General features: G+C 39.1%; 1 protein-coding gene across 2 annotated transcripts; it reads left to right on the top strand.

The window, feature by feature from the left end:
• The first annotated feature begins 7,717 nt into the window (after nucleotides 1-7,717).
• LOC110531998 (sodium- and chloride-dependent GABA transporter 1) lies at nucleotides 7,718-22,576 on the top strand. Of its 2 annotated transcripts, none has more exons than XM_021615563.3 (15): nucleotides 7,718-8,577; nucleotides 9,589-9,972; nucleotides 10,234-10,365; nucleotides 10,599-10,699; nucleotides 10,848-10,957; nucleotides 11,104-11,236; nucleotides 12,142-12,276; nucleotides 12,383-12,486; nucleotides 13,586-13,710; nucleotides 13,881-13,993; nucleotides 18,561-18,692; nucleotides 19,013-19,115; nucleotides 19,497-19,597; nucleotides 19,767-19,934; nucleotides 20,339-22,576. In XM_021615563.3, exons 2-15 carry the CDS (start codon nucleotides 9,744-9,746, stop codon nucleotides 20,738-20,740), a joined length of 2,088 nt encoding a protein of 695 aa, XP_021471238.1. In that variant the 5' UTR covers nucleotides 7,718-8,577; nucleotides 9,589-9,743; the 3' UTR covers nucleotides 20,741-22,576. The 2 variants fall into 2 exon arrangements, with proteins under 2 accessions (XP_021471238.1, XP_090040363.1); XM_090184237.1 differs by having other exon boundaries at nucleotides 8,177-8,394.
• The last annotated feature ends 235 nt before the right edge of the window (nucleotides 22,577-22,811 follow it).

The raw sequence follows: 22,811 nt of genomic DNA, 5'->3' as shown, positions 1-22,811 counted from the left end.
TGTAACATATTGTAAGTTTTGCAAATTTGAAACACATAAAACGATTGTAATTCATAACATATCATACGAAATGGGTGATGGACATCCACAAATGAATATATACCATACAAACCCTAACATATCATAATAAATAGAGTCACTCAGATTTACATACAGAACCATACTAAATGCTGAGACCAGGTTGCGGTTGGCATATTCAGTATAGAAAACAGTGGGGCCCACAACCTGGACCTACAGGCTGTGATAAAAACATTTGCACGCAAAAAAAGGAGGACTTCAGAAGACCAGGGGAGTCTGTCAAGCTGGATTTGATTTAATTAACCTTGAATATTGCAGCCCATTTATGTAGGCTATTAGCCAGACAAAACCCTCTAAGTTCAACAATAAATAGTGGCTGAATTTATCCTCAATCCCTAGTAAGCTAGTGTTTTGAGGGTGGTCTGACTGTATTATTGCCACTAGCCAGCAGTCTAAAAATGGCAGTATTGCGATGCGACACCGTGTATAGCTTCATGAAATGTTAGGCTTAACATGAGAAAATTACAACCAAATAGGCCTACCAATAAACAACGCTATACATTCCCTGGCTCCACAGAAAGCCTATTATCGATTTGATAGACAACTCGCACTTTCAGTACCATGGACAGCAATCGTTAGTCTATACTTTGTAAGTGATTGCCTATTGACAAATTAATACATACCATATGAATTGGAGTGTCCCGGATGTATTTATCCCTCAGTCCAGGTTGATAGACCACATGGAACATTTTATACATCTGATTTTATGAATAAAGACTTGCTAGCATTTTGGACAAGTCCCTCATGTTTTTCCGACTTATAGGAAGATTTTAACCCACTTAACCCCCAAATGTCCTTAAGTTTTCAGCATCATTATAAATTCCTACTCTCTTCGAAAAAAGGTGCTATCCAGAACCTAAAATGCTTCTTTGTCTGTCCCCATAGGAGAATCATTTGAAGAACCCTTTCTGGTTCCAGGTATGTATAACCCTTTCCCCAGAGGGTTCTACATGGAACCAAAAATAATTATACCAGGAACCAAAAAAAAGGTTCTCCTATGGGGAAAACTCAACAACCCTTTTGGAACCCTATTTTCTAAGAGTGTAGTTACTTTGTTCCTTTGACAAACTAAATTCTGAAGATTATTATTTGTTTCACATGATTAGGGATTCGTTTATATTTGTCCATTATTTTAAGGTCAGCCCTGTTACGTGAACTGAACTTTCATTTTAATACGATGAAACTATCCCTTTAAAAAATATTTGGGGAAAAGAAACATTGATCATCAAATCATAGCTTAAAAGCAGGTGAGCTGGTTCTACTCTCCTTGGCCATTTGCTGTTTTTTTTGGTGGTGGAAAACTGAGCTGGTTGAGCATTACACATCAACCCTGTTACCCAGAGATAAACAGGCTAGAAATGTTTGACCAATTACATTTTTTGGGGGTGAAGCTTGCATTCAATTGCCCCTACCTGTTGCATACAACAAGCTTCCATTCCCCTGTCACAGGGGGAGTTATGGAAGATTTAAAGTAACTGTCCAGTGTTTCCAAATTTCTATGAAATTTAACCAATAATTAATTACAATATGAGTGAAATAGTTTTCCTTCCAAAATTGTTTAATTACAGTGCCTTCAGAAAGTATTCACAACTCCTTGATTTTTTCCACATTTGTTGTGTTACTGCCTGAATTTAAAATGAAATGCATTTTGTGTCACTGGCATACACACAATACCTCATAACGTCAAAGTAGAATGACGTTTTTAGACATTTTTACAAATGTATTAAAAATGGAGAAAAAATGGTCATGAGTCAATAAGTATTCAACACCTTTTGTTATGGCAAGCCTAAATAAGTTCAGAAATAAAAATGTTCTTAACAATTAAAATAAAAAGTTGCATGGACTCACTCTGTGAGCAATAATAGTGTTTTAACATGGTTTTTGAATGACTACATCGTCTCTGTAACCCACACATACAGATAATTGTAAGGTCCCTCAGTCGAGCAGTGAATTTCAAACACAGATTCAACCCGCAAAGACCAGGGATGTTTTCCAATGCCTCACAAAGAAGGGCACCTATTGGTAAATGGGTAACAAAAAAAAGACATGGAATATCCGTTTGAGCATGGTGAAGTAATTAACTACACGTTGGATGGTGTATCAATACACGCAGTCACTACAAAAAATAAAGGCGTCCTTCTTAACTCAGTGTCCAGAGAGGAAGAAAATCCCTCAGGGATTTCACCATGAGGCCAATGGTGACTTTAAAACAGTTACAGAGTTTAATGGCTGTGATAGGAGAAAACTGAGGATGGATCAACAACATTGTAGTTACTCCACAATACTAACCTAAATTACAGAGAGAAAAGGAAGAAGCCTGTACAGAATAAAAATATTCCAAAGCATGCATCCTGTTTCTAATGGCACTAAAGTAAAACAAGCAAAAAAAATGCAAAAAAAAGACTTAATGTCCTGAATACAAAGTGCTATGTTTGGGTCAAATCCAACACGACATATCACTGAGTACCACTCTTCATATTTTCAAGCATGGTGGTGGCGCCATCATGTTATGGGTATGCTTGTCATCGGCAAGGACTAGGGATGAACAGAATAGAGCTATTGTAAGCACATGCAAACTCCTAGAGGAAAACTGGGTTCAGTTTGCTTTCCAACAGACACTGGAAGACAAATTCACCTTTCAGCAGGACAACAACCTAATACACAAGGTCAAATATACACTGGAGTTGCTTAACAACACGACATTGAATGTTCCTGAGTGGCCTAGTTACAGTTTTGACTTAAATTGGCTTGAAAATCTATGGCAAGACTTGAAAATGGCTGTCTAGCAATGATTAACAACCATTGAAGAATACTGTGCAAATATTGTACAATCCGGGTGTGCAAAGCACTTAGAGATTTTCCCAGAAAGACTCACAGTTGTGTGCGCTGCCAAAGGTGATTCTAACATGTCTCAGGGGGTTGAATACTTATGTAATTAAGATATATTAGTGTTTTATTAACATTTCATATTTGAACACATTTTATTATTATTGTTATTCCACTTTGACATTACAGAGTATTTTGTGTAGATCGCTGGAAAAAAAGACAATTAAATCTATTTTAATCCCACTTTGTAACACAGCACAATGTGAAAAAAGACAAGGGGTGTGAATACTTTCTGAAGGCACTGTAAGTATTTAAATATATATATATATATATATATTTAAAAAATAACAGATTGGTGTGGGCGTATACCGGCCATAAAAAATATTCATGACAAGTATCGGCTGATTGGCCAGCTCAGCCAATGACCCAACGTGACTTCACGTTATGTGAGGAAATAGCAAGCATTTTTTAAACAGTCTGTTTGAGATTTGTGGTGGTGGTTTTTCACTAATTCATGCTTTTGCCACAGATTTGAGTAAAGGGGAAGTCAACAGCATTATTTGGATATGAGTTAGCAGCATATCAACTTTTATAAGTGAGATTTTCACAGGACAGTTCCTTTATGATGAAGACCTCAACCCTGTTAAGGTTAACCCTGTTACTTTAATTGCCACCCTGTAGAGTCATTTTTCTAAATTTAACCTCTGGAGATAGGAAAACATGTTTTTTTATTAACTTGAACATGTTCTCTTTAAGATTATGTACAAAAATAACCAAATTACACTACCCAAAAAGCACTCTATTGCTTTAATGACCCAATAGAGGTAGTAGTAGTAGTAGTCATAGTAACCTCATCCCCAGGTTAGATTGCTGGTGCAGAGAGCCGGCTGGTGGGCGAGATGATAGTAGTAGCAGTAGGAGTAGTATAATGGGAAGTGCAGTGAAGTAGTGAAGTAGTAGTGACGGCAGCTGAGGTGACTTTAGTAGTTGGCGGCAGCAGAGCTTTATAAAAAGTTGCAGTGATTAGTATTATAAGTAAGTAAGCATCAAAACAAGTATTACTATTTATATTGTTAGCATATTATTCGTAAGATGTCATTGGACGGTAAAGTCAGTCTTCGATGCACATTTGAATTTTGAAGGATTTCTGGGTGCCTATTTTTCCTCGCCCTCAGACGCCTAATCTTGGGCATTATTAAAGGAGTTTGAGCATTAGTAGCGCAGAAATCCCACAAGAAAGAGCCATATAAGAAGAGGGAGACTGAGACCGATTATGCTGTTGCCTAGCAACACATGTACAAAATTTGAAGCGATTAAGTGCCCCCATACTGTTTTTTCATGGAGGTCATATGTTTACTAAACCCACATAAATATGTGCTGGCTGTCAGGTAATTCTAAACTCAGGGGTCTATCTCATTGTTACTACTGTACATTGATACATCGGTGACCACAACGTGAAACATTGCACTCCCTTTTAAATGTCTTACGTCACAGATTTGTTGAGGCAGGCGTTATGTTTATGTTTGATCCTTTGACAAATGTTGCGTCAAAATGCTTATCAACAGAGATAAAGCAGCCAGTATTTCTGCAGCAGAGGGATTTGGCTCATTTGCATTTAAGGTGAAATCAGAGCCAAGAAACACCGACGTGAGTGAGAGAACAGGCTCCACAAATCTGATTGAAGCTTCCCTCAATACTCCCTGGATATGATTGGTCAACCTATAAGCTATAGCATATAAGAAAGCTTTTTAGTTTGCATAAAACTGCCTTCAGCAGCTCTATGGTTTTTTGTGTGTGTGAATGTGTGTGTGTGTGTGCGCGCGTTCGTGCGCGTGTGTGTGCGTGTGTGGTGAGACGGAGCTGCTGAGGCATCCACTTAGCACCAATTTAGGTCATCCTAAACAAATGCTTTACTGGAGGAGGCACAGACAAATGGGACCATGGCTTCTCTTCTTGAGGAGATTTCATTTTCTTAGCATGTTTACTGGGGTATATCACCACCGGCAGGAAGTTTATTTAGCATTTAAGGGATGTTCATATTTAATCATTGCTTATTATATTTAATGATTAAAGTGACAATGTACACATATTGTACATATTCCATTTACAGCCATGTTGTATGTGCTGAGACCAGTTCAATGGAAGATTTTCCTTAGCAATGTTTTTCCCGGGTCCTCATTTTGTGCCAAAATGTTAAGCTCTTCTACCTTCTACATTTTAACTTTCAAAAACTTCATGAACTGAAATGTGTGTACATTTTTGGCAGCACAGATAAAAACAACTCGTCAACCATATGAATAAAATATTTGGATTGCTTATGATTAGCATACTAATGACTAATCATCATAGTAACCAGCTCTTTTGTGACCTCAAATGTCAGATTGTAGGAAGTATTGGGCTAAAGACTGATTTAGAGATGCTCTAATCTCACATAAAGTACAGAACAATTAAACACAGATGTGAATGTAAGGTTGTGCAAGAAATATGCAAGATGCAATATGTACAACATTTTGTTATACTGTTGTCATTGTCATGTGAAGGAATTATGTAACAGCATAGGAGTTACTGTAAGTATGTCCACAATTGAGGGATCAAATCTAACATTTGCCTTTTAATATAAAATAAAATAATTTCCAACAAGCTTTGTTTTTCATATAATGAGAATAGCATTCACAAGATTACAGATGAAACCATTTTCAATGAATCAGTATTAACATTCAATATGTCTTAGTTTTTTCATATGAATTCATTTCCAAAGGTTCTCTTTGTCAGTTGTCATGGTCTTATTATTGACTTATTCAATGTATTCAATGAGAGCAAGCTTACCTACATTTCCAAATCCTTTATCTTTGCGTTTTAATAATAAGACGTTTATTATTTGGTGGAATTTAATTGCCATTCTCCATTTTCACAGATTCATGCCGTAGGTCCATACATTAATATCAACGTTACATCATATTTCACCCAAATATAATAAGCAAACCCGTATGAAATATGTTTCATATTGGGAGCTTGGCAATAACAGTACCATCATCTTACTATGAGTCCATTTGCAATAAATACCATCTGGGAATTATTTCATTTTTTTGCCATTAGATCATCAACTTATTTTCCACAATTCCATTTTCAAATCAATTCCAATATTTAACTCAAATTGTAAGATATAGTGTGTATTTGCTTGCTGCAAAATGCAATTACTATCCCAATATGGATACATTATAGAATGGAAAAGATAAGAATTGAAGATATCTGTAAGCAATAAAGGAACATGTTAGTTTCGCACATTCCTTCCATTGCAATTGACCGGTCACACACTGTTCACAGACTTGTCATTTGGAATTCTCCGTGAGCTAGAAAGACACAGAAGACCTCATGATGTTGGTAGTGATCAATCACCGAAGATGATCACATGAAACGCTATAAAGCCAGTACATGTGAGGGCACTGCATAATCTTCAGCTAATGGAACATACAGGGGGATTCATGGAGTGGAACCACACAGCCATGCAGCCTAGTGAAAGGGGATTGCTCAGGGTTCAGAGAATGAAACCCATGGAGTTCAGAGCTACGAAAAGCCAATGGGTTCAGAGACCAGCAGAGAGAGCAGGCGTGACACCAGTGTCACCAGCGGCAAACTTGTCTCTGTGTTGCATCAGCAGGTGTGTAGATATGTGTCATGTTTAAAACTCCATGTTCAGAGGGATGGCAACCCAGATGGGATTTTAAATGCTGCATTTAATGTGATATCATTTAGTGGGTTAGTTCACCCCTCATTGGTTTACCATCTGCTGCCCTCTCAGCCGCTCTGCTCTCACTGTCTGAGTAGGATGGGAACATTCACACTGTACTGTACTCTACTGCCAAAATGCCCCTGATATTAACTGGGAACTCACTTCTAGGAATGGACTGTAATTTCCATTCACCACACTTTACACAACTAAGTAAAATGAGTCAAATGTATCTCAAAATCAAGTGTCTCACAAATGTGTCTCTCACAATTTTTGAGTATGGATAAAATATAGACATTTTAAGCTATTCGAGGTGGTATTATGACAAAATAAAATAACAAAGTGTCAAATATTGCTTCTTTGTTTGGTAAAAAAATATGTTGTAAGCAATGCCATAGCAATAATTCACAACAAAACTGCTTGGTAAAAAAAAAAATACTTAGACCTGGTATGCTTCAACGGAGTTGTAATAAGATATAGCTAGCTATGTCATCAATTATACAGTGTAAATCCCCCCCCCCCCCCCCCCCCAAAAAAAAACTTTTGTCACTGACCTGATATGGAAAACAACATCTATTAAAAAAAACGTACTTTATCTATGTATGATGAAAAAAATTATTCTTATTTCAGAATACTTTCAATACAGTTTTTTACCCTGCATCAAAGTCAGATAATATTGTCATATACTTACCACTGAAGTCAAAACTTTTTTTTTTTTTTTAGAAGTCCATAGAGGGTAATGTTGCTTTCTTTTTGCCTTGCATTTGTCTGGTTTCTCGAGAGAGACAAAATTACAACAAAACATTTCAAAACAAAAGAATTCAGCTAACACTCCGTTAGGCTTGCATGTATTCCCTTTTAGGACAACCCCATCTGTAAAATCTCTTGCAGCTTGAATTCTACGGCTTGAAGCAACATATTTATTTGAATTTGTGAGTTCAATTATTCTCCATTGGGTGAGTTTATTCCTCTCACATCAGCCTTTTCATTTCTGGAGACGGTAGGCTAAAAGACGATTACAGGCAGAGTTAGACAATCAGCCAGTGCCCCCTCCCTTTATTGACAGGCTCCCTTATCACACTTGCCAGAAAGCAGACAGCCACCAACTGGCCTCACCTTCCAAATTATGCCAGTTTAGAATTGTTAATCGTGCATTGACTGCCCTCGATATGCTTGCATTTAACACCCAGAGATTACATTTGATTTGAGGAGGGTTGGGGTGTATTAGATGACATATTTGGGGTCTTGGGGCTGGCTGGGAATGAGGTGTTTAGAATTTTTCCTTAATTTGAAGACCGTGACAGGTCGAGGAGGGGAAAAACAGTGCTACACATACGTGTGTTCAAGTTGGGGAGAAAACTATATCATCTTATTATAGTGTAAAATAAGGTGGCCAATAGGTTGATGACCCCCTCTACAAATGTGTGATAGCCTATCATCGGAGAAACTCGTGTTCCCTTAATGTCTTACCCCTGCTTTAGAACTACTCAGGATTTCCCAAACAGTGAAAACACGTTAAAAAATCATGAAATATTGAGAAAACATGCAGTGCGATGTCAGTAGTGGATGTGTAGACTACACGGAGGAGGAGGGGGGCGACTTTCAGATGACATTGACGCTATGTAGATGGGAGTTGAGAATTGCGCTCCCTGAACGTTCCTGGTTGTTGATGTTAGACAGTTGCACAAGGCGAAGCGGCTGCTTCTCGTGTTGATTCAGCCACCTCGTCAGCACCTAGCCGCTGGACAGCTCCCTGCAGCGGGGTACGTGCGCGCTCTCCTCTAAGACACTTTTGGCGCTTGTTCCAAGTCTTTTAATGGAAAGACTATATCTTTATGTTCCAAGTAAAACTGGAAGTTTACAACTTCAGGGGGAATCTACGGATACCTCGTTTCGAGATTTGTGGCAGGCAGCACATCGTCGGTGGCAGAGAGCACAGCTTTATTGTAAGTAAATTGAGTTATTTGGCGTGTGTGTGAATTACAAATGCGTGACTTGTTCATTGTAAGTGACAATGACGGTGACTTTAGACCATGTCTTATAGCCAATTAAATACAGCATGTGGCACTCCTGGCTAATTGAATGGTTTATAAAACTGTGGACATGTTTTGCCATATAGAAGTGCGTTTGGTTTTCTAATCATCGACTAGAATGGAATACTATTTGTGCAGCCTGGTGCGTAAAGCGTTATGCTTTGGGCATTCCTTTGTCTCCAATGCAATTGTGATCCAGTTTGGTTGAGACATTGCTGTTGGTTTTCCTGTCCACTAAAACCAGTGCATAGGTAATTAGTAAGCGTATCTGCACGTGTCAATTGCACGGTGTAATCGTTGCTCTCTCATATTGGATCTGCATATGTCATTCTCGAGTGTTGTTTTTTTTGCGCGTGAGCTGGATGGCTTGGATTCTTATTAAACAACGGCAGAAAGTTTGTGTCATTGCAAATAATCATGCATTCGGTGATGTGCATAGGCCTACTCGATAACTGACTGTATTTCAATTGCAAATTGTGTTGATTTGTAAGATTATTGGGGGGGGGGGGGGGGGGGGGGGAGAAGTAGACTGTACCCTAATCAATCTACGCACATCCCAATCGTCTGCGTTGCTTTATGGGGAAAAAACTCCTGTGCCATCATTGATGTGCCATCATTGTTTTTTTATGGCATTGTTGTGTCTCAGACTCTGCATTGCATGTATTTGGTGAGACGGTTATTAGTGTCTTGAGTGGAGTCGATGGAAAACATCTGACTTTAAAAATGCTTTTTAAATTAAGTAGCTTACAAATAGCTTGAACAGTCAAGCTCCATACAATGCCTGTAAATGGCATTGGATTCGTTCAAAAATGACATTCTCATTCTGGTGCTAATCAATTGTAAATGTCACCATGTTGTCTAATACATTTTCCAATTTGAGTGGGCTCTCAAAAACCGACCAATTACTCTATTCACCGATTCCAGGTTAACGGCAACTGACGAGCCGTGTCCCCATAGCGGTCACCTGCTTCCAGACATTTGGTTCAAAGGTTTTGGTCAAAAACCGCGAAACTGCTGTCTGTGTGGACTGGTGCTGAAGCTTCGCGTCCCAAGGCCAGGACCACTACAAATCGAAAGATATGGCGACGAACGGCACCAAAACGGATGGACAAGTAACAGAACTTAACGAAGTGGCAACTAATGACAAACCCAAGTCACTGGACGTGAAAAGCGACAAGACAAAAAAGGATCTTCCCGAAAGAGAAACCTGGGGAGGGAGATTCGATTTCCTTCTGTCGTGTGTAGGTTATGCAATTGGACTCGGAAACGTATGGAGATTTCCATATCTCTGTGGAAAAAACGGTGGAGGTAAACACGATTTTAAAAAGTCATATAACGTAAGTTCATTTCCCTACTCAGTAAGTGCTTCGTCCATTTCGAGCACTCTAATTATTATGTGAAATGAAGAGTGAATATGTCCCTCGTGTAAGAGCGCAGACATGCATTATTCTTATCCTAATTGAATGATTCCAATTAGCTTCTACAGTGGGCTGTAAGTAACATTCCATTGCATATGTGTGGTTTTATTCTGACATTTATATTTGGATTGATTTACTTGTGTCTATGCAGGAGCCTTCTTGATCCCCTATTTTTTGACACTCATATTCGCTGGGATGCCGCTGTTCCTGCTTGAGACCGCTCTTGGTCAATACACTTCAATTGGTGGGCTTGGAGTCTGGAAACTGGCTCCCGTGTTCAAAGGTATAAATTCTACTCGTGCAATGCTCTTTCTGTATCTTCTACTGTCATTTTTGGGGGTATTTTAAATCAAATTCCTAATTGTCAGCTGGCCCACTTGTGCATTCAATCTTTATTGTGTGGTAGGCTAATCACGGCCATAACCAGAAAAGATAGAGAGTTCTGCTGTAATTCTCCCTGAATATGCTGGAGCATTAGGAGCATGCACAAACATGTCATCAATTTCCATCTCATAGGTGTTGGCCTTGCAGCAGCTGTCCTGTCCTTCTGGCTTAACATTTATTACATTGTCATCATTGCCTGGGCCATATACTATCTCTACAACTCATTTACCTCTGTAAGTACCGCCATTTTACTTCCTATAAGCCACATGGGGATGAGACAAACAAGTATTTCTCACTGGGGATTGTAAACATCCTTGATATCATGTGAGATCTCTCGTTGTGTCAAGGAGGAAAACAGGCATTATCCTTCTTGTTTTTCAGGAACTTCCATGGAGCTCATGTGGCAACTCATGGAACACAGAAAAATGTTACTCAAACTACAGTATTGTTGATAACACCAATCTTACCAGCGCGGTGATGGAGTTTTGGGAGTAAGACATTGACTGCTTGTTTTTTTTTTGTTGCTTCAGCACAGCGTTACAGTACCCTGCATGCCTGCTTGAGGAGTGTAAAAGGAATGTCCTTTTGCTGCAAAGCATTCTCCCAGTGTGTATAATAGTCTTATTGTTGCTTATAGGCGCAACATGCATCAAATGACCGATGGCTTGGAAAAACCAGGGCAGATCCGAGCGCCACTGGCAATAACACTGGCCATCGCTTGGGTCCTGGTTTACTTCTGTATCTGGAAAGGGGTGAGCTGGACTGGCAAGGTAAGAGACTGGTTTCGCAAGGCAGATCTAGGTGTATGTAAAAGCTCTCTGGCTGCCAATGTGTGACAGTGATGCAATATGAATCGTTGTCATGTATTATTTATTTTTTACCTTTATTTAACCAGATAATACCCATTGAGGTTAAAAGCCTATTTTGCGAGGGAGACCTGGTACGAAGGCAAAACATGGAAATGACAGCAGGTGCATAACATATTACAGAAAAATACAAAAAAGACACAAACGACAAAGTGTCACAAATTACAGATACAATTGAAGATTAAAAACAACTGCAGCTGTCAAAAACAGTGTTGTCGATCAGAGTCATATCACCTTCATTAATCATTTATATTGCACTGACTATTGTCCAGATTGATTTTAGAATGGGAGGAGATACATCAAACATTCAGTAATCATGTTCAGGCTCATGGTGCCTCCTCTCATTGATGATAGGAGGGAGAGCAACAAGCCCTCTAAAATCTGGTTTTGTCCTTTCCTCTCCCCCTCAGTTGGAGCCAGTTCACTCCCTATTGGTGCTACATTTCGGAAATCTAATGTGTCATGTGACCATAGCAAATAACATTTGTTGTGGTGGCAAAATGCTCCACCCACCTACGTTTTTTGCTCTAAAATCTCATAAGGGGTTTCATGTAAGCATAAAGAGATGGTGTCGAATCCAATTGAAGCTTCAATTAATTTCTTTACTAGATTTCTGTTGATTTATTTTCTTATTTTTTGCTGTTCTCTGTATGAGAGTTTGGAGGACAAGAAATCCATTGGTTTTCCTCTCTAGTGAATAGGCCTTTGTTGAAGCAGAGACTGAATTGCAAATGTATTAACTCGATGGTTAACAGTTTTAACGTGCATTCCTTTGCTGCTGATGGTGACTCGTTGATTACATTTTCTAGGTTGTGTACTTCTCGGCCACGTATCCCTATTTCATGCTATTCATTCTGTTCTGCCGTGGAGTGACTCTACCTGGAGCTATGGATGGCATTCTCTTCTATATCACCCCTAACTTTGAAAAACTAAAAGAATCTGAGGTAATGAATGAACTTACCATTCTATGTAAGATAAATACTGGCATGTGAATCAACCATTTTTCAGCCTCCTTTGTCAAACGGCTAAATGGTTATTTCCCCTTGTCAGGTATGGCTGGATGCTGCCACTCAGATATTTTTCTCCTACGGTTTGGGACTGGGCTCACTGATAGCTCTTGGGAGCTATAACCCTTTTAATAATAATGTTTACAGGTAAGATGGAGGTAGGCTTCTATTAAATGGAAAGATAATGTATGAGGCAAGACTTGAAAAGGCAACACTTAGACCAGTATACCTTAACGCAGGGGTCGGCAATATAAAGTAGTATTTTAGTTTTGGGTCAAAAAATGATAAAATCACCAGAAATTCAGCTAAAATGTTGTTTAATTGAGGAGATCTGTTCCCAAGTACTCCCGCAAAACAAAAGAGACATATGTGATCGTGTCTCAATGGAATCAAGGTATGAAATTATTAGTATTTTCAAATACAATCTATTTCTGGTCAATTTCCAGTGTACAGATTATTTTGTTCCAGCCCCCTGACCATCCGCTCCGACAAAAAATCATCCCACGGCTGAATCTAGTTGCCTACCTCTGCCTCAACAGTATATGTGGACCTTACTATTAGCCATTTACAATGAGAAGCCTAGATTAACGTTATTATAATCAATACAGTGATTCAGTCTAGTATGGGGCCCTTCATACAGCTTTGGATGTGCATCGCATAAATAAAAGAAAATTAGGCAAAGATTTCACATCCTCCCCAAACAGTCCATCCTTGGTCCTATGTCCCACAAATTTCTCATCAGTTATATAATTATGCAGCCTCAACTTGCATTTATTTCAATGTACTTGTTTACTTGTTGTTACTTGTTGTTGCTTATTAGCGGCCCAATATTATTTCGCTATAGACCAAACATTATATCATGCAAATTGGTTTGTAAATAAGGGTTGATTTTTGGAAAACTCTTCTTTGCAAATAGGAGCTTGGTATCCATTAAAAATGGGCATTGCATTATTTCATGTATAAGTATTACTGTGATATGAAACCTCTTTGGATAAAGGAACATTGTTCCCCATTGGAATGTTGCACAAAAACACATTTCACTTTGTTTTACTATCTCATTGCACACCTTTTGTGGCCAACACCAATATATTATTAAGCAGGGATATGTTTTCAACTCAGCAATAATAAGGAATAAGCTCTCTCTCCTGAGAAAGGCCTTTTTAGGAATCCATGATGATGCTACAGAAGAGATGACAGATCACCATAAGCTCTGACAACAGGACGTTTTCATGTTTCCTTTCCACAGAGACTCTATCATAGTTTGCTGCATCAACTCCTTCACCAGCATGTTTGCTGGCTTTGTCATCTTCTCTATTGTGGGCTTCATGGCGAACGTGACTAAGAGGCCCATAGAAGAAGTTGCAGCTTCAGGTAAACCCAATGCTCCCTCTGTAATTGCACCATCAGCGCACAATAGGGGCTGTCTATTCTGACTTCTGCTCGCAGCAATCTAAGTCTAATAATTCACCTCAATCCACACAGACAAACACAGCCCTAAGAAACTGTGAGCCAATGTGTTGTGTTGTGTGTTTGGTATGCAGGTCCAGGCCTGGCTTTCCTGGCCTACCCTGAGGCTGTGACCCAGCTGCCTGTCTCCCCTCTCTGGGCTATCTTGTTCTTCTCCATGCTGCTGATGCTGGGGATTGACAGTCAGGTAAGGCTGTTTTCATAGGCTGCTCTGCAATCTCTTGGTGCTTTAGCCCAATCCTCTCAGTATCATTGCCATGCCATGTCAGGGGAGTTAGCTAAAGCACCTATAGGTCTAGGACCAGGCTAGTCTGACCTAAATATGTAAGCACAGGTACATATCCAGCTGTTTTTCCCTGGTCTATCCACATGAGAAGCTCATTTCAGTTTTTTTTAGCTAATGGACAGATACAGATGAGCCTAGACTTTTACTGTCAACCCTTTTTAATACAACTATGTCACCTCTCTCTTGGCCCCCTGGTGCTCTGTTGTCATGAATTTAGCTTGTGTATGATATTTGGGTTACCGCAAGGCCACTGAGTCTGCTAGCAATGATACTAAATTCTGCTACTCATCTTTATATGGAACAGATAAATCCCAAGTTGACATACTAGTGCTCTTTTTTGTGACTAACCTTTTCTTCATATGGAATTGTAAATATTCATACTGCAAGGGAAATGGCTATTTTGCATGTTGGAGTTATATTTCTAAGGTGACTGCCAAAATGAGGTCTCTAGTATTAAAAAAAAGCTATAACAGTGGTTGTTTTTAACTGTTTATTTAGGTAGTTCTCGATAACCTGCTGGTTATCATATTGTATGGCTTTCCATTGTCTTAATTCATTCAATATAATCCATCAATGTCCATAATCTTGGTTATTAGTTACAACTGTTACATGGTTATCATACTACTACATGAACAACAATGTTCTAAATAAAAAATAATGTATGTTTACCCATTGGGTAAAATTAAAGTACAACAATGATACTATGCTTCAAGGGATCCATGTCCAGATAATTGTAGGTGCTTAATTTTTTTGGTCCTTTGAAGTTTTTATTTCATAGAAATACTAATTTACCAAATTATGCAGTTGATAAAACATGAAAATACAAACAGGAGCAAGACTATCAATGATACTATAAACATTCAAGTGAAATTGACAGCATTTTAGCAATATTAAATATTATTAAAATCTGTTCATATACACCCCCAGGAGGAATATGACACTTAAAAAAAAAAAAAATTATGACAAGCGACCACTTAGATATGTTATTTTTATGTTTTCATAAATTCTTAGAATGTTTGGGAATTTGTGAAAATTCTATAGCAATATAGAGCGGGAAAGCGGCCGTGCGTTCTGGACAATTAATAGACACTGCATTAAATAAAACCGAATAAAAACATCTGGCTCGTCCAGGACCGGAGTCTACGCAGACCATAGCTACAGTAGGCCTTTATGCAAACAAGCCATTTGCCATGCACACTTGCCATCGTTCGCTATGAACTGGAATGTGTGTTAACAGGCAGTTGCAAAAACGTGACTTTAGATCATTAGAATGCATTCGCCAAAAGCCACAAAATATACCTGAATGGATCTCTGCAAATATGTCAATACCACAGGAGTCCTCTTACATTTGCGAACTTTACAGTCCTATTGATCAAGCGACTATGAAAAGATAGGCTCTCTCTCCCCTCAGTTAAGCGCACATCAACAACGACAAGATCAACAACTAATGCTAGCCAGAGCAAGATGAGCTAAAATGTAACTAAGGAACATTAGATAAACCCTCTCAAACTTTTTCAGTTAGGTGACCGTCAAAATTGCACTGAAACATGATGGGGAATTGTAGCCTACTTGTCCTTCTGTAGCTTGCTTGCAACCTATCATCCAAGCTAACTGGCTAAAGTCGGCTAGCTTGCTTGCTACCTACTTTGAGACCCAAATGAGAAAACATCTCACCCTGACCATTTTACTCGCCCTAGCAGAGCTGGTTAGGTTGTTCACATGTTATCTAGTGACTAACTATAACTTTTTTTAGCCTACATTTACTGACACCGGTCAAATTCAGCGGGTTTTCATGTTTGTAAATTCATCAGTTATTTTACGCTATGGCACACTCAGACCGAGAGTGTTTTGAAATCGGAGTAGGTAGCCAGAGTGAATTTGTGAACGCAAAATATATGCTAACTGGATAACAGTTGTTCACGTTCTTGCTAGCTAAGCAAAACACATCTCTAACTGTGTATAACCACCAAAAATTATATGAGGGGAAAAAGTCAGTCACTCACCCACTCCTCCAATGACATGACATGACATCCTCTTAGCAGCTAGCTAGTTAATGTTAGGCTCCATGTTTTTAGCTTGCTACATAAATAGATACGCTATCCTATTAGCCACATTATTTGTTTTTGTATTTGTATACAAAGCAGCAGCTACTCTTCCTGGGGTCCAGCAAAATTAAGGCAATAAATTCACAGACATCCCAACACACTGTGTGCCCTCAGGCCCGTACTCCACCACTACCACATATCTACAGTACTAAATCTATGTGTATATATAGTGCGTATGTTATTGTGTGTATGTGTGTGTGTGTGTGCGCGTGTGTGTGTGCCAATATTTGTGTTGCTTCACAGTCCTCGCTGTTCCATAAGGTGTTTTTTTATCTGTTTTTTCTTTCATCTAATTTGAATGTGTGCGTCAGTTACTTGATGTGGAATAGAGTTCCATGTAGTCATGGCTCTATGTAGTACTGTGTTCCACCCATAGTCTGTTCTGAACTTGGGGAATGTGAAGAGAACTCTTGTGGCATGTCTTGTAGGTTATGCATGGGTGTCCGAGCTGTGTGCCAGTAGTTTGGACAGACAGCTCTGCGCATTCAGCATGTTCAGCACCTCTCATAAATAACAGTGGTGATGAAGTCGATCTCTCCTCCACTTTCAGCCAGGAGAGATTGACATGCATATTATTAATATTAGCTCTCTGTGTACATCCAAGGGCCAGCCTGCTGCCCTGTTCAGAGCCAATTGCAATTTTCCTAAGTCCTTTTTTTGTGGCACCTGGCCACACGACTGAACAGTAGTCAAGGTGTGACAAAACTAGGGCCTGTAGGAGCTGCCTTGTTGATAGTGTTGTTAAGAAGGCAGAGCATCGCAGTATTATAGACAGACTTCTCCCCATCTTAGCTACTGCTGTATCAATATGTTTTAACCACAACAGTTTACAATCTAGTGTTACTCCAAGCAGTTTAGTCATCACAACTTGCTCAATTTACACATTATTTATTACAAGATTTAGTGAGGTTTAGGGTTTAGTGAATGTTTTGTTCCAAATACAATGTTTTTAGTTTTAGAAATATTTAGGGCTAACTTATTCCTTGCCACCCACTCTGAAACTAACTGCAGCTCTTTGTTGAGTATTGCAGTTATTTCAGTCGCTGTAGTAGCTGACGTGTATAGTGTTGAGTCATCCGCATACATAGAAACTCTGGCTTTACTCAAAGTCAGTGGCATGCCGTTAGTAAAAATTGAAAACAGCAAGGGGCCTAAACAGCTACCCTGGTGAATTCCTGATTCTAACTGGATTATATTTGAAAGGCTTCCATTGAAGAACACCCTCTGTGTTCTGTTAGACGAGTAACTTTTTATCCACATTATAGCAAGGAGTGTAAAGCCATAAACACTTACGTTTTTCCAGCAGCAGACTATGATCAATAATGTCAGAAGCTGCACTGAAGTCTAACAAAACACCCCCCACAATCATTTTATCATCAGTTTCTCTGAGCCAATCATCAGTCATTTGTGTAAGTGCTGTTTTTGTTGAGTGTTCCTACCTATAAGCATGCTGAAATTCTGTTGTCAATTTGCTTACTGTGAAATAGCATTGTATCTGGTCAAACTCATTTTTTTCCAGAAGTTTGATTGGTTGGCTATTTAAGCCAGTAAAGGGGGCTTAACTATTCTTTGGTAGCGGAATGACTTTTAGCTTCCATCCAGGCCTGAGGGCACACACTTTCTAGTAGGCTTAAATTGAAGATGTGGTAATATCGTCTGCTATTATCCTCAGTCATTTTCCATCTAGATTGTCAGTTGGTGGTTTCTCATTGTTGATAGACAACAATAATTTTTTCACCTCTTCCACGCGACTTTACGGAATTTAAAAGTACAATTCTTGTCTTTCATAATTTGGTCCAATATACTTGGATGTGTGGTGTCAGCGTTTGTTGCTGGCATGTCTGACTTGTGATCATTGCCCTTGCTAGTTTGATGGTATTGAAATTCCCAGCCTTAGTTACAGTTGTCTGTTTTTGTCCAAAATATAGAGTAATTTAAACTGAAACAGTGCATCCTGAATGGAGGCAGCAAACAATGTACCAAGCCAGCTGTGATTTACAATATTTCTTGGACTACCAAGAAATGTATTGGTGATTTATATTAATCATGCATTGAACTGCATCCGTCTATTCTGCCAACAATGCCTTAGTGTACATCATGGAATGCTGAGTCAAATATAACCTATTTTTAAAACCTCTTATGAAGTTGGTTTTGTAGCATAAACTGGGAATTTTATATTTTTGAATGATATTTTGATTGTCTGCTTGTTTCATATCTGAAAAGTAGTTAAAATGCTGTTAGTTCCACTGTAAGTGCTTCATTACATAGATACTAAGCAAAATACTGTAAATCTCTCCCCTTTGTGACTGAGCATCCACCCCCTTTGTGTGTGTGTGTGTGTGTGTGTGTGTCTGTGTGGGTAGTTCTGCACGGTAGAGGGCTTTATCACAGCTCTGGTGGATGAGTTTCCCAGGGCACTGAGGGGCAGGAGAGAGCTCTTCATCGCTGCTGTCTGCCTGGTATCGTACCTGATCGGCCTATCCAACATCACACAGGTACAACACACTCTCTCTCTCTCTTTCTGAACTACAAAACCTCCATGCTCTCTCTCTCGCTCTCTCTTTCTCATCATTAGTCAACCATCAGATTGAACTACAAAACCTCCAAGCTCAATTTAGTTAAACATTTGAATTACATTGGTTAGCACCATCGCTGTCTAATTTTATATAAAAAAATAACAGATTTGTTTCGAGTTGAAAATGAATCCCAACCACCATCTTTCCCTCTGAGATGAGGATATGAATATAATCTAAAGACCACAGACCATGTGGTCTCTCACCGTAGTAAGACTCACCCTTCTGTGTTGTGTCACTAGGGAGGCCTGTACGTGTTCAAACTCTTCGACTACTACTCTGCCAGTGGGATGTGTCTCCTCTTCCTGGTCTTCTTCGAGTGCATCTCCATATCCTGGTTCTATGGTGGGTAGAGTCTCTAGACAACGTCAAAAACACATAGTACAGTAGATACGTTATTGCAGTGAACGGTATGCATCAGAAACCCCCTATTTCAGCATTACGAAATGACTTGTTACAGTGATGTGCGCTCAGGCAAGAGGCGATGAGCAATGAATGAACCAGACACACTAGTTAAATCTGAAGGTTGAATGATCAAATAAACTCCCACTTGTCCAGAGACATTAGTCCACCTTCAAACCCTGTTGACCCTCAGGGACATCAATGCTGCTCACATGTCCTACACTACACCAGCTCTCCTCCCTCATTACAATTCATGGCAGACCAGTGGAAAATTGGAAGAAATTGAATTTGAATATTTTGATAACACAGTCATTTGTCTCGCAGGTGTGAACAAATTCTATGACAACATCCAGGAGATGATTGGCTACAAGCCCTGTATCTGGTGGAAGCTGTGCTGGGTTTGTTTCACCCCTCTCATCGTGGCCGTAAGTAGTACACCATACACATCCAATAGAACATCCAGTACCATGACATGAACGAAAATAACATTTCATATCAATATGACCTGCCTCAAGCAATTTTGAGGCAGAGAAAGAAAGTGTCTGAGAAGAGGTGGTGTCAGGATTAATAAGGATCGTACCATGTCTCCCACAGGGGGTGTTCTTGTTCAGTGCAGTCCAAATGGTTCCTCTCACCTTGAACAACTACGTGTTCCCTGCCTGGGGCCAGGGAGTGGGCTGGCTCATGGCTCTGTCCTCCATGGTCCTCATCCCTGGATACATGGTCTACATGTACCTCGGACTCAAGGGCACCTGGAAAGAGGTAATCTACATAATGATTTATGGATATGGGGCGGCAGGTAGCCTAGTGGTTAGAGCATTGGGCCAGTAACCGTAAAGGTTGCAAGATTGAATCCCTGAGCTGACAAGGTAAGAATCTGTCGTTCTGCCCCTGAACAAGGCAGTTAACCCACTGTCATTGTAAAAAAGAATTTGCTCTGAACTGACTTGCCTTGTTAAATTAAAAAATGTGGAATGTTCCCCCCTTTCTCTAAGAGCAAGACAATAAAGGCAATTTGGTGATGATTGATATGTAACCCAAATGGTTTATTATCATGTCATTTAAGTAGTAAATATATCATTTCAGTCAGGTTCTCCTCTCTGGACATGTTGGAGATGCATTCATTGTGTTACTTAATTAACTGTTTTGTTGTGATTCTTTCTCAGCGCCTACGGATAATGTTCCAGCCTCCTGCAGTGGTCCGACGGCCACAGGAGAATGGACCTGAGACAGTGGTTGCCGAGACCAACATTGCTAGTCCCTCTAACGCGGCCAACCCAACTAGTCCATCCAACCCGGTTAGTCCTGCCAATCCAACTGCTACAAGCCCGGTTGCTGCAGCCCCGGCCAACCCAGCACCTCCAGCCATTCCAGCTATGGCTAGCCCTGTGAACCCAACTAGTCCGACCGTTCCAACTGTCCCTACTGTCCCTGCCACTCCAGCCAACCCGACCAGCCCTACCAGCCCACCACCCAATCCGGTTAGCCCAACGGCAAAAGAGACGGCCATCCCACCACCCAACATAGTGAGCTCAACAAACCTGACCAACGCTGAGGCAAATGTCTAGACAAGGCAAAACCCTCATGGAGATTGTGTAGTCGGCGAACATTACAAAGGACTTCCAAGATTTTAATTGATTCACCTACCTCCAGGGGCAATATCTGATCAAACCGGATTTTAAAATCATGTTTAATTTTTCTGCATTTGTAAAACCAACCCGTTAATGTCTTTTTATTGGTATGCATTAAAAATTCTAAAATCAAAGACTGTTAGTGTTCACAAAAACTACCGTAATCTGAGTAAAAATATGTAAACAAACTGTGTAATACTGTGAGAAAAGAAAACAACTATTGAAAATAGAATAGCAATTTGTTCAATATCTTCATGAACCAAGTAAATACAGTGTGACTATAGTAGAGATGAAGTACAAGTGAACAAAATTGTCAACATGGGAGAGTGCAAGGGGCCAAATTATCGTGGTTGTTTACTAAGCCTCACACAGTCATCTCTTTACAAAACTTTGCACTCTGTGAGGCTGATTACAGGCCACATGGCAATGAGGGAACTCTGATGAAGAAGCACAATGCCAATAAGAAGTTTAAAGTCTATGAACCCTGGAATTATCCAGTATATCTGTTGCAAAAGATTTTGTGTGTGAGAGAGACTGTGATTTTATCTTCCTTTTTTTTTTTAGTAAAAAAAAGAACTTTTATGTGACAAACATTTTTAGAATTATTTTTAATATGTTTTCTACTATAAATATTGTGACCGAGGACCAAAATCGTAGGCAGACAAAAGCAAAAACGATCTATGCCATGTAGTGTTTGGTTTGAGAAACACAGGGTATCAAAAACATACAAAAAAATGAATGCAAACGCACAGGGTATAGAAAAGTGATTTACAAACATTGACTATCCCATTGATGCTGACAGTCAATCCTGTTTACCTTTTTTTGCATGCTTTCCTCAGGAACATCAAAGAAAAATTCCAAAATGTCTCCTGGCAGATCTAAGACGAGAACAGAGAAGGCCTTAAGCCAGTTATCAACCAATTTATACCAAGCCATAGTCTGTTTGCATGACTGGGCAGATCTCCAGAATATCACTTTGTACACTAGCAAACAATATTGGACCAACTCTATGTTTAAAAATATTCCTTTTTATTTCACTTTATGTGTAATGATCAATTATACTTTGATCAATTTGTATTCAGCAATACAAATGTAGATGTATAGTTGCAGGCCAATAGAAGAGTGGTCTGTTTCTCTTTTTCTTTTCGTTGTCTTTGCTTTACTAGTAAAAAGCTCAAAGCTTTAATTTCCACAGACATTTGACATGGCCTGTTAAGACAATGCTAGTTGGCTTATATGGCTTCTATACGGCAGTGAAAAGCATCCGGTCGAACAAAACATGTTTACTTTGAAAAGCAAAACAACCAAGTGAAAATGTGAAATGGCTACAGTTCATGTCCTGTGAATTTTGTATAAAGTTACTCTACCACAGTTTTCTCTGGAACTTTGTTGTAAAACTGTACCGTGTAAAACATGTAACTGTGAATGTCTGTAATACATTGGAAGTTATTGTCTAAATGTTGAAAAAAAAAATTCTAAAGAGTTGCTGTTTTCTGCAATAACATTTTGATCACAGAAACTAAAGCACATATCTTACAGAAATATACGAAATGATGATGACAATGAAGATATTGACGATTATATTAAAAATAGAAACTATGTCTAGTAAAAAAAATCACATTGTTTTGTTTATTTTGAACTGTCTCACTGCCTAATGCACAACATAATATAAACATGATATGTGTTTAAATGGTGTCATATGATAAAGCACGATTGTCATGTTATACAAAAAGAAAAAAGGCTGAAAAAATAAATAATTATAGAAAATATGAATAACTGTCCTGCATATGTTCACTACTGCGCTCGAGCATAATGTTATGTATGCCGTACTGTAGCTTTTGATGTCATGAAATTAGGTCACCATAATAGACCTCTCAAATGCTATATTCTGCATCAAACCTCAGAATAGTAGTAATTGGCAATTGTTTTGAATCTCTGAACAGAGACAATAGATATGTGCAATGACATTTGTAATGAATATAATTTACACAATTAAGAAAATGCTGTC

This window comes from Oncorhynchus mykiss, chromosome 9 (assembly GCF_057628025.1).
Source record: "Oncorhynchus mykiss isolate SJ-2025 chromosome 9, ASM5762802v1, whole genome shotgun sequence".
Taxonomy (NCBI): Eukaryota; Metazoa; Chordata; class Actinopteri; order Salmoniformes; family Salmonidae; genus Oncorhynchus; species Oncorhynchus mykiss.
Note: the sequence above shows the minus strand (reverse complement) of the source record. Positions and strands in the feature narration are given on the sequence as shown.

Coding starts and splice junctions, on each gene's coding strand:
- LOC110531998 (XM_021615563.3), top strand. CDS start 9,744: ATGGCGACGAACGGCACCAAAACGGATGGACAAGTAACAGAACTTAAC. Junction 12,487..13,585: donor TTTAATAATAATGTTTACAG/GTAAGATGGAGG, acceptor TCCTTTCCACAG/AGACTCTATCATAGTTTGCT. Junction 13,711..13,880: donor AGAAGAAGTTGCAGCTTCAG/GTAAACCCAATG, acceptor TTTGGTATGCAG/GTCCAGGCCTGGCTTTCCTG.